This window comes from Bison bison, unplaced genomic scaffold (genome assembly GCF_000754665.1).
Source record: "Bison bison bison isolate TAMUID 2011002044 unplaced genomic scaffold, Bison_UMD1.0 scf7180017864105, whole genome shotgun sequence".
NCBI classification, from domain to species: domain Eukaryota; kingdom Metazoa; phylum Chordata; class Mammalia; order Artiodactyla; family Bovidae; genus Bison; species Bison bison.
This window is the reverse complement of record NW_011494677.1, coordinates 9,547,217-9,560,076: the sequence shown is the minus strand read 5'-3', so window position 1 is coordinate 9,560,076 and position 12,860 is coordinate 9,547,217. Positions and strand designations below refer to the sequence as shown.

Below are 12,860 nucleotides of genomic sequence, written 5' to 3'. Positions count from 1 at the left end.
AAGAAGCACGTCAAGGTCTCACAGGGTCAATATACTATTCATATACTAGCGATGAATTACCACTATGTACATGTTAACCTTCAAAAGCATTCTAAAGAGAAGAGCCGAGAGAAGTTTCCCTTGGGTGTTCAGTGATGTTTTCCAGCAAAGATGGATTAGGGATGTTCTGTCTAATGAGTCAGCTGCTTTAGAGAAAAGGGGGCAGCTATGAATGCATGAGAAAGCCCCTGCAGACCCCCACTCTGCAGACACTTGGAGGGTCGAGAGACATGAGTTCCTATCACACAAGCTCTCAGGAATGCACCCTGATAGCAAGTTTCTCAAGATGCATGACAGGTCACCATTCTCCAGTGTGAACTTTCCAACCTCCCTACACAAAGCTTAGATATGGGGGGAAAAAAAAAATTCTGTATGGTCAACTAAGAAGAAAAATGGAAATTTCCTTCATGAATCCTTTGCTGATATCACCCAGATGACCAGGGACTGCTACTTTTCAAGATTTGCAATAGAAAGAAAGGTATTTCATCTCAATGTAAAAGTGGGCTGTTGGGTTCTTAACACTACAGAAAAAGCCAAACAGATGAGTTAACCTAAATTCATCATGTGAGTTTAATGCTAACATTGTATACGGAAGTTAGTTCACACGGGCATGTTCTGTGTCTTTAAGTCCATTTTGGGGAGGGTGGGGGCAAACCACAGCCTCTGATTGTCAGGACTGATAGAGAATCAGAGACCCGCAAGCAAGAAAGGGGTCTACTTCAGATTTTCTACAGCTTTTCTTACTTAATGAGCTCTCACTGTTTTCTGATACAATGGCAGAATTAAAAGAAAAAACTGCTCTCTTTAGTTGCATTATATCTGCAAGTATACTAAAAAATAGTCATATACTTTAAATGAGTGAGCTGTATAATAGGTGGGTAATATCTCAAGAAAGCTATTTTAAAATGCTCTAACTTTTATCAGCAAAAGAAAACCACAAATAACAAAACATGAGAGTTCCTAGTTTGTTGTATAAGCCATGGTTTTGCTATCACCCAGAAAACTAGGTCTGCCCCGGGAGGGGGGCTTTTCAGAGTTTGATGAAAGGTACTTTAACGTGGCTTTTCGTTCTCACAGTGACTGAGGCAGGTCCAAGAGTGAGGGACGGGGGCTATGGGGTCAGAACTCACTTGGAACACGGGCTGATCACAGTTGGTGTGGGTGGGTAAACCAAGGCAACATTCACTCGCTCGCTGCCGTTCTTGGGGCAGATGATCTCTGCCACTCCTTCTGGTCTGGGCTGACTCAGCAACTCCCCTGCAGGCAGAGAGAGAAACATGCGTTAATGAGTGGGGTATACATAGCTTGTATGAAAGTTCTTGTGAGAACCTACTCACAAGGTATCATCCCAGTAGCTTTCAGTGTTTCGTATGCATGTGTATGTTTGTGTCTGCACACCTCTAAATCTGTGCTGTGCTTACTCTCTCGGTCATGTCCGACTCTTTGCTACAACATGGGCTGTAGCCCGCCAGGCTCCTCTGTCCATGGGATCCTCCAGGCAAGAATACTGGAGTGGGTTGCCATGCCCTCCTCCACAGGATCTTTACAACCCAGGGATCAAACCCAGGTCTCCCGCACTGCAGGCGGATTTTACCATCTGAGCCACCAGGGAAGCCCTAATGAATGAGACTTGCCTTCAAAAATGGGACTACCCTGTGACTTCCCTGGTGGTCTAGTGGTTAAGACTCTGCACTTCCACTGCACGGGGCACAGGTTCAATCCCTGGCCGGGGAACTAAGATCCCACATGCTACATGCTATAGCAATTAATAAACACAGGTTTAAAAAAACAAACACAAGTTGGACCACCATAGAGAGGAATCCAGCACTTGGGGGTGGGGGGAACAGGGGAGGTAGGAAGGAGGAGTGAGTCAGAGAACAATCAATCAATCAGAGCAAAACAGGCTTTGTCCTTAGAACATTCTCCACGGTGAGGTGGACAAGCTGCTAACGGTGGTGGTGGGAGGCCACCGTTCCAGACAAAGACAGCATCTGCTGCTATTTTCCTCACCTTCCTTTCCACAGACGGGCTCCAGAGATCTGTATCTAGACATCGCAGCAAACTGAGCCAGGGTCCCTGGAGCCCCAGAGAGGCAGAGCTGCCAAGGAGGCGTTCATAATTACGATCTGGGCAGATGGGAGTCGCGGCAGCCTTGCAACAAAGCCCTGCGTTAATGATCTGGAAGGGCATTCAACTAAAGGTGTGTTATCAAGGTAAACAGCCCAGCTTCAAGCTGGCAAGAGGATTTCCTGGGTGGGTAGGTGTGCAGATTTGAAAGGACCAACACAATGCTCTCTTATGAGTCATGGGAGCTAGTAAAAACAGATAATTCACTTACTGGATTACCACAAGCCCCAAAGGAAATCTGTGTACTCTGCCCTGGTTGGTCTCTCCAACCAGATCATCAAATCCCCACTAAGACCAGCGGTGCCTTTGGTTTCCTCCCCACCGTCCACTTAACCAGGAGCACCCTGATCTTTCTCTGTTTTCATGGTCAGCATGGTGCTCTTGCTCAGAAAATTTCAAAAAACAGATTTTGGTGGACAATGGTGCCAAATCCCCCTACTTAGAAAGTAAATAAACCAAAGAGACCAATCATATGCCAACTGGGGAAAGATACTACTGCAAATAAAACACTGACTCTGTGACAGCCATCACTTGTATTACTGATTTGAAATTCTAGGGAACCAGAGTGTATGCCAACCTGTGAGGATACAAACTAAAAATCCTTTGCCTCAAAATCCATATATCTAAACATCTCACCTTCAGCAGAACTCACATTGAGAGAGCATAACCATATCCCAGCACTGAATAGACAGCTGTACATATACCTGTCATTTCCTCTTTACAATGTTACTATAAGGTTTATCCTCATTCTGCAAAAGTAAAAAGTGTGAAAGTGTTAGTTGCTCACTTGTATCTGACTCTGAGACTCCATGGACTAGCTGGCCAGGCTCCTCTGTCCATGGAATTATCCAGGTAAGAATCTGTAGCCGGTTGCCATGCCCTCTTCCGAGAGATCTTCCTGACCCAGGGATTGAACCCAAGTCGCCTACATTGCAGGCAGATTTTTTACCATCTGAGCCACGGGGGAAGGCTGTTTTGTAAAACAGGAAGCTAATATGCAGGGAGGTTATGTGATGTACCTAGAGTCAAGCCTAGGCAGGGACTGAATGGGGAATGTGACCTGGGGAGCCCATCTCTGGGGCTCTTCCCCCCCCCACCCCCGCAAGGTGGAGACTGCTGCTTTACTCCAGAACACATCTTTCGTAGAAAAGTAGTCCAAAAATGCTATTATTCAGTAATGAACTAAGTATTGACGTATTTGTACTCTTATGAAAGACAACTCTTTCCTGGTTTGAACATTCTTATATGGCTTTGAACAATATGAATCTAATGTAATTTGAGTTTCTTAACCGAGCTAAGGGCTTGCAGGAGACATAAGGGGTGCAGGTTTGATCCCTGGGTCTGGAAGATCCCCTGCAGGAGGGTGTGGCAACCCACTCCAGTATTCTTGCCTGGAGAATCCCATGGACCAAGAAGCCTGGGGGGTTATGGTTCATGGGGTCGTAGAGAGGCAGACACGACTAAAATGGCTGAGCACACACAACCAAACTAATATAAACACCAAATGACTACAAAAGTTAATTTAACATCATTTGCTTGTATGGCAACCCACTCCAGTACTCTTGCCTGGAAAATCCCATGGACAGAGGAGCCTGGTGGGCTGCCGTCTATGGGGTCGCACAGAGTCGGACACAACTGAAGTGACTTAGCAGCAGCTTGTATCATGGATACATGGTATCTGACACCAGCCAGGAAAAAATCTCAAATTATAAAAATGAAAATTAAAAACATAAACATGAAATGCTCTCAAAGTCATAAAATGAACCAAAGTAAAAGTGTGTTACACCAGACTGAGCCTTGGAAGGCATCCAGTCCAAATACCACTTTATGAGTCAGAAGCTCTCTGAGTTTAACAGATTTGCTCCAAGTCCCACAGAGAACTTTAAACCAACCAACCGACCACGTACCATGGGGCTACAACTGTCCCAAGAGGATGTTCTGAACCACTCATGCCTGTTAACATCCCCACTCCTGGGCCGCCCTCCCATGCTTCCTCACCTGATATTTTCAATTTCTACTTTCTGTCCCAAGGTTACTCCCAAGGCTTGAACCTAAACTGGAGATCTCTGGCTTCCCCTGAGAACTCTCTCCCAGTTGGAATTTTCACACAGGCTTGGCTCCTTCTGCCTGCAGCTGCCTAAGAGCCCAGGATAACAAATGCAGACGGTAAGCCCCTACCCTGGCTTCCCCGATTTCTCAGTGGTAAAGAATCCACCTGCAACACAGGAGATACGGGTTCAATACCTGGGTCTGGAAGATCCCCTGGAGGAGGGAATGACAACCCATTCCGGTATTCTTGCCTGAAAAACCCCATGGTCAGAGGAGCGTGGTGGGCTATAGTCCTAAAAAGGGGTTGCAAAGAGTCAGACACAACTGAACTTCTGAGCCCACAGGGCACAGACCCCCGCCCCAGGCTGCGGTTCCTGCATGGCTGGCTTCCTTGCTGGGGGTACTGCAGGTTTTGGTGAGAAGACCAGTTTGCCAGAGAATTTGAAATAACTTGCAGTTGACTATTAAGCACTGGCTATCAGTTTCTCTAAACCAAGAGCTTTATGCTTCCCGCCCCAGATTTCCAGACTCACAAAGGAAAGGTCTAGGTAACTGATTTTGCTTGGGTCCTACCCCAGCAGCTCTGCCAGCCACTGAAACAGTTGGAAAGTTGAAGGCATCAAGAAATTTCATGCATATGAAGATTTCACTTGAACTGTGGAAGACAGAGCAAGAAACAGAATTGCTCACAAGCTCCAGGACGCATGTGCACTCAAACAAGCTACTGTACAGGGCCAGGATTCTGAGGATTTAAGAAATGGTTCAGGATGGGGAACACATGTATACCTGTGGCGGATTCATTTTGATATTTGGCAAAACTAATACAATTATGTAAAGTTTAAAAATAAAATAAAATTAAAAAAAAATGTGCCCAGTTGCTAAATTAAGAAAGGAAGAAAAATAGCCTTTTCCTCCCCCACCAAAAACCCCCCAAAACTAATCAATAATACAGAGAGTGGTTCCTAATGTGTTAGCTACTTAAAATAGAAGCTAATTGGCTCAAATTTCCGTAACACAAACTTGATTTTCAAACAAAAGCAGGGCTATTGGTTGAGCATCTAATTAGTGGGGCTTCTCTGATAGCTCAGTTGGTAAAGAATCCACTTGCAATGCAGGAGACCCAGGTTCAATTCCTGGTCAGGAAGATCTGCTGGAGAAAGGAAAGGCTACCCACTCCAGTATTCTGGCCTGGACAATTCCATGGACTGTATAGTCCATGGGGTTGCAAAGAGTTGGATATGACTGAGCGACTTTCACTTTAGGGAGATCTTACAGTGTGAACAGGGCAGGGATACAGGAGTCTAATGCCAAGACCTTGAGGGAGAGGGTTCAGGCATTGGAGAGAATCAAGTACATGAAAAGAAGAACAATGTACTAACTGTGGGTGCCCCAAAGGTGCCCCAAAGGAAGTTATGAGATGCTAGAGAATGAATGCGAAGGACATACTAATAAGGACAGTCCTGATTTGCAGGACTGGAAAAGACCTGGAAGTGTGGCAATTTTAGATTCATGATGCATCTGTTATTGCTAGCAAACGCTAATAAAAAGAAATTCCAAAGTTGGTAGGAACTGCAAAATGAAATGTTATATTCACAGAAAATGTGTTACCAACAGAGTAAGGATAAATATACATGTGACCTGGTATATTTCCATTTTTAGGGGTTTGCTTCAAGGAATGGGTCTTTCTTTCTGGCAAAAATTATACAATGACTGTTCATAGCAACACTGTTTATATAACAGTGAAAACTTGGTAACCTTCTCAAATGTTCAACAAAGAGGAAATGATTAAAAATTATGACACAATTCAGCAGACAGAATTCTCTGTAGTCATATAAAACACTGAAAACTTAGTAACCGTCTCAAATATTCAATGAGGGGGAGATGATTAAAAAGTACGACATAGTTCAGAAGACAGAATTCTCTGTAGTCAATAAAAACAGACTGATATTTCTATGTAGAAAGTAAATTTGAAAGTGCATTCTCATTGGAAACATATACTGATAAGGAACACAAATGGATTTGGAGTGAAATGGGTCATTCAGGCCTAAAGGTTCTCAGGTAATTTATTTCTATGCTTGAGTCAATTAAGTAAAAGACTAAGTGTGCTTCACACTGATGGGAGGTGCCAGCTTGAAATGCTGGTGCTTTCTCCTCTGTTGGCAATTTTCTATTCATGTAGGGTCTTCATACAGTCTTCCTGAAGAAGCAGAAATCTGGCCAGATCAGCAGACCACTGCATCCCCTGAGGCTAAAGTCTACAGTCTCTTTGTGCCCATTAAAGTTATGAAAAGCTATTCTTAATTACTCTGTCTCAAGATTTCTGGTGTTAAAATGCTACTGAACTCTCATCAGCTGTTTTTTCCCTGTGAAAGGATAGAAAATCAAGTTTTATTATGACTTTTAAACAACAGGAGATAAGTGAAATGAGCTTGTCTTTTTTTTGCTTATCATCAGAATTCACAAATATTGGCACATTATGCAAAATACTGAAAGTGTATCACTCTGATGACCCAAACCACAATATTTCAAAAGGCCCAAACCTGCCTTTTTCCATGCAAATAAAACCCGCTTCCTGATCCAGGAAGTTCTGAGTTATGAACATCCCTCAAAACAGAAAAAGTGGTCTGGAAATTTTAAAATAAGCAATTATATAAGTTCTATTAAACAAGGAACTATCTAGATTTCAAGGCCTCTTAGAGCTGGAATAGTCTAAAGTTCACTCCTTCACCGCCCAAAGTCCACTGCGGTCTTTTAATTAAACGTGACTCTGGATGAGGCGCAGTGATACATAAATACATGTTCCCACATCCCCTCAGGGCAAAGGCAGCATCCTCGGAAACCCATGAGCAGGAAGGCTCCCACTCTGCAAGCCCACAGAGTTATCAGAGAAGCAAAGATGCGAGAACTCCACGGTCACTTTTATATGGAAGACGAGAGCCAGAAAAAAATAAAAGGACATCTTGTCTTAAAACAGAATAAAACCTAGAAAGTATATACACAGGAGGAGTAAACACTGAAAAAGTAAGTTAGTGCAGCCACTATGGAAAACAGCATAGAGGTTCCTCAAAAAATTAAACATAGAACTACCCAATGATTCAGTATTTCCACTCCTGGGTATGTATCTGGGAAAACACTAATTTGAAAAGATACATGCACCGAATTTTCATAGCAGCAATGTTTAAAATGGCTAAGATATGAAAGCAACCCAGGAGCCCATCACCAGTAATTGGATAAAGAAGATTCCGTGTATACACACAATGGAATGTTACTTGATCATAAAAAAGAATGGAACATTGCCATTTGCAGCTACATCAGTGGACCTAGAAAATATTCTGCTTTAGTGAAATAAGTCAGAGAATGAAAAACAAATACTGTGTGATACCACTTATATGTGGAATCTAAAATATACAAACAAATGTATATAGCAAAACAGAAACACTCACAGGTACAGAAAACAAGCTAGTGGTTACCAGAGGGAACGGGGAGGGACAATTTAAGAGTAGGAGATTAATAGATACAAAATAATATACATAAACTAGATAAGCAACAAGGATATACTGTAAGCCCTGGGAATTATAACCATTATCTCATAACATATAATGGAGTATAATCTAAAGAATGAATCACTACACTGTATACTTGAAACTAACATAAATTGTAAATCAAGTGCACTTGAATAAAAACATAATAGAAACATGCCACTGTGCACACTCAAGAGCATGAGAGAAGGGAGCAGAAGCGAGCTCTCGATACCTGTTGGTTCCCAGTAAACCAGCTTTTGCAGGTCTGGCTGCCTGATTCTGTCTCAGGGGAGGGTCCCCAGAGCTGAGCCTCTTCGCAGCACAGTAGCTGGGAGGCTCCAGGTGGGCAGCTGCTCCGAAGCAATAGAGTTGGTTGTACATTTTGGTAGTCTTGATTTTTAAAAAATCCATTGTGATGATGAATTGATGACTTTTTAAGAAGAGAAACTGACATGTAGGAAGTAACACAGTGAGTCCATGTCACGAGCAACAACAGACCTGGTCCCTCTATCCCCAAGCCCAGGATCGGACCCATCACCAGCCAACATCCTTATCACGAGGTAAAACCATGCACAACTATGGAAACTTGCTTTTCCCAACTTATAAAAGTATCTTAAAGGGCCATTTTATAATAACCAATTGGAATAAATGGGAAAAAAGTTTTAAAACCAAGGGATATAGGTCACAAAATGTCACTGAACGTGGTCTTTTCTATCATATTTAAATGAAAGGTGAAATTTATAAGTAAATTTAAAATCAAAACGGTAATGTGGCTTTGGAATTGTTTTTGGAAATCCTAACATAACCTTTAAGTATACAGGAGACACAATAACTTAATAGGCAGGAAAGACTTTACCGGCAAAAGAAATCCTGGTATAAATTAGATATGAAACAAAAGAGGAAAATTTATGTCCTAGGTCTGGTTCTGCTACTAAGTTCACCATTCATTCAACAGGTACATAACCACCACCAATTAATGCCAGACAGGCAACACCAGAGACTCTGAGAGAACAGCAGGAAATAAGGTAGACAGCAGTCCCTGATTTCATAAAGCTTAGAGTCTAGGAGGAAGATTGGTAAGAAAAAAACTGCATAACTACTTAAAACCTCATTACACAGATCATTAAAACAGGGTAATGAGAGAGAGAGTGACTGGGTTGCCTGAGACACCTCTCCGAGGTGGTGACGTTAAAGCTGAAATCTAAATGATGAGGAGAAGCAAACCATGGGAAGAACGTTCCAGGCAGAGGAAACCACTAACGCAAAATCATGAAAGTAGAAGATGCTTGGTTGCCCAGAGAAGAGTCTAGATTGTGGGGTGAAAGAGAAGCATGACAAGAGGAGGAAGGAAGGGAGTGAGGCCCAGACACTGGGGACTCTGCAGACCAGGGGTAAATGTTTGGTCTTTATTCTAAGTGGTAAAGAGCCATGCTGAAGGTTTTAAGTGCAAGGAGATCCAACCAGTCCATTCTGAAGGAGAACAGTCCTGGGTGTTCTTTGGAAGGACTGATGCTAAAGCTGAAACTCCAGTACTTTGGCCACCTCATGCGAAGAGTTGACTCATTGGAAAAGACTCTGATGCTGGGAGGGATTGGGGGCAGGAGGAGAAGGGGACAACACAGGATGAGGTGGCTGGATGGCATCACCGACTTGATGGATGTGAGTTTGAGTGAACTCCAGGAGTTGGTGATGGACAGGGAGGCCTGGCGTGCTGCGATTCATGGGGTCACAGAGTTGGACACAACTGAGCAACTGAACTGAACTGAATGGCATCTGATCTGAGAAGATCACTCTGGCTGCTGTGTAAGGACAGCAAAATAAAGGCAGGGGGACTTGAGGAGGCTCACAGATGATCCCAGGTGAGAGGTGGGAGAGGCCTGGTCTGGAGAGGAGCCCACAGAGATGGAGAGACTGCTGTGTTCTGTAGGCAGTCAGCAGGACTTCCAGTGACTTGGATGTGGAGGTAAGAGGTGGAGAATAACCAAGGATAACTCCAAATCTTTGGTCTGAGAAGATGACAGCTGGTGGTGCTACTTGTGAGACTGAGAGAGAAGTGACTTGTGGGAAGGGGAGAAATTAGGAGCTCTCTTATGGTCAAGTTAGATCTGACTGTTAGACACACATGGTAAGTGTGCAACTACTTGTTCAATTCTGGACTTTGGGGTAAAGGTTAAGGCTAGAGGTAAAGATTCGGAAGAAATCAGCAAACATGCGATTGGTAAAGGCATAAAAGTGAATGGGGTCACCCAGGAAAGTGAGTAGATAGAGAAGCGAAAGAACTGGAGACGGAGCCTGGGGTGCTCCTAGCTGATGGCTGAAAGAAGAGAGGCCAGTCAGGAGCTGCCACAAGGCAGGAGAACGTGGCTTCACAAAAGAAACCAGACCCCTTCAAAAAAAGAGGGTGACCAGCTGTACCAAATTCTGCTGGGTGGACAAGCAAAGTAATAGCAGACATGGAGCCACTGGGTTTGGAGGTGACGGGAGAAGGTGGGGACGGCTGTGTGACTGAAGAGGCCTAGGGAAAGAATGGGAGGTGGAAATGGGACCCACAACCAGAAACAATTTTCTAAGAAGCTGTGAGTTATGTTGTACCTCCAACACCCGAAAAACAGAATTGAGGTGAGGGCCTTGTTCATCTCTGAGTTTTTTCCAGCTCTAAGGCTCTGTGTCACTACTACAGTGAACAGGTGGGTAGATGGAGGAGTGAGTGAGTGAATGAAAGATCACAAGGCTTAGAAGACAAAAAAGAGAAAGGAGCCCAGCACAAAGGCCCTGGAGGCCGATGGGATGAACTGCAAACGAAGCAACTGACAGGGGATTAGTCTCCAAAATATACAAACAGCTCATGTAGCTCAATATAAAAAACAACCCAATCAAAAAATGGGCAGGTCTGAGGAGACACTTCCCTGGTGGCTCAGAGGTTAAAGCGTCTGCCTCCAATGCAGGAGACCCGGGTTTGATGCCTAGGTTGGGAAGATCCCCTGGAGAAGGAAATGGCAACCCACTCCAGTACTCTTGCCTGGAAACTCCCATGGTTGGAGGAGCCTGGTGGGCTGCAGTCCATGGGGTTGCTAAGGGTCAGACACGACTGAGCGACTTCACTTTTCACTTTCATGCATCAGAGAAGGAAATGGCAACCCACTCCAGTACTCTTGCCTGGAAATTCCCTTGGCTGGAGGAGCCTGGTGGGCTGCAGTCCATGGGGTTGCTAAGGGTCAGACACGACCGAGCGACTTCACTTTTCACTTTCATGCATCGGAGAAGGAAATGGCAACCCACTCCAATGTTCTTGCCTGGAGAATCCCAGGGTCGGGGGAGCCTGGTGGGCTGCCGTCTATGGGGTCGCACAGAGTTGGACATGACTGAAGCGACTTAGCAGCAAGGAGACATCTCAACAAAGAAGACAATACAGATGGCCAAAAAGCCCATGAAAAGATATTCAACATCACTAATTATTAGAGATATGCAAGTCAAAACTATTAATACAATGAGGTATCACCTCACATCAGTCAGATTGGCCATCATCAAAAAATCTACGAACGGTAAATGCTAGAGAGGGTGTGGAGAAAAGGGAACCTGCCTACACTGTTGGTGGGAATGTAAATTGGTACAGCCACTATGGAGAACAGTATGGAATTTCCTTAAAAACTAAAAATAGAACTACCCTATCACCCAGCAGTCCGACTCCTACACTTAGACCCAGACAAAACCATAATTGCAAAAGATAACACGCACCCCAGTGCTTTCTGCAGCACTATTTACAATAGCCAAGACATGGAAGCGATTGAAATGTCCACTGACAGAGGAGTAGCTAAAGAAGATGTGGTACATATATACAAGGGAATATTACTGCCATAAAAAAATGAAATAATGCCATTTGTAGTAACATGGATGGACCTAGAGACTGTCATACACAGTGAAGTCAGAGAAAGACAACATCACTTATATATACAGAACCAAAAAAAAATATTACAAATGAACTTATTCACAAAACAGAGGCAGAGTTACAGATGTAGAAAACAAACTTATGGTTACCAGGGGGAAGGATAAACTGGAAGTTTGGGATTAACATATACACTCTATTATTGTATAAAGATAATTAATAAGGACCTATTGCACAGGGAACTCTACTCAGTACTCTGTAATACTCTATACGGGAAAAGAATATAAAAAACAGTAAATATATGTATAACTGGTTCACTTTGCTATAGACCTGAAACTAACCAACATTGTAAATCAATTATACGCCAATAAAAATTTAAAAAGACAAAAATAAATCAGTCTAAAGCACTTTAATCACAATAATCACCTCAGTGTATATGAAACTGCTGATCGCAGAGAAATGATACAAAGCAGTTGGGTTCTGGAATTAGCCTTAGTTCCTGTCTTGGCTAAGATTTACTGGCTCTATGGTTCAGCCTACTCAGGAGACAGAAACCACAGACTAAGGTTTAATATAAATAATTATTAACCTATTACAAGGGATTCACTACCAAGGGGAAAGAGAATTCTAAAGAATATGCCAAGGCTGAGGGAGAAGAGCCAAGGAAGAAGGGCTTGGACATGGGGGAGCCGCCGGTCAGGCCAAGAGTCAGACCTCATGAGCTGGGGTGGGGTGGGGTGTAGTCCCTGGACTGGGGAGAAGCCCGCTGGGCTGCCCAGGCCAGACTAGTTCACAGTCAGGTGGCTGAAGCCAGAAGCAGACTGTCCTCTGGGTGCTGACAAAATTCCCCAGGAAGCTGTCTTGTGGGGGAAGGTGGGGAGCATGCTGTTGAAATGAGGCTAGATGGGGGCGCCAACTGGAGTCCCTGAAAAGCTGCCCCCACTGGGTGCTGCTGAGTTAATGAGAAAGCCAGCTAGGCCACCCTCAAAACACTCCGGGGAGGTCTCCTGGGAGTTACTGCTGAACTCGCCAGGAAACTGGGGTACCCCTCGATTCAGCAGGCGTCTTTCTGCTTGGTCACAGGGAAGTCAGCTGGGGTGCCCACAGCTCTCGTCCGGCACCTTGCCGTACCATACACTCTTAGGGCACTCTGAGACTCCAAGAAGGGTTCCCTAAACTTCAGGGATTCTGCATTCCTCCCGTGAACACTTTGCTTTTGGCTCAATTTGTTCCTTTTGGAA

General features: G+C 44.1%; 1 protein-coding gene and 1 non-coding gene across 2 annotated transcripts in view; one reads left to right on the top strand and one right to left on the bottom strand.

Annotated features, from left to right (window-relative positions):
* Positions 1-12,860, bottom strand: part of MFHAS1 (malignant fibrous histiocytoma amplified sequence 1) — a 112,838-nt gene that overhangs the window by 14,918 nt on the left and 85,060 nt on the right. Inside the window, exon 4 of the mRNA XM_010838860.1 lies at positions 1,170-1,296. Coding sequence (XP_010837162.1) covers positions 1,170-1,296 — 127 coding nt within the window. The remainder of the gene's footprint in view (positions 1-1,169; positions 1,297-12,860) is intronic.
* On the top strand, positions 1,701-1,773 carry TRNAG-UCC. The gene has a single exon. It is a non-coding gene; the product is annotated as a tRNA-Gly (tRNA).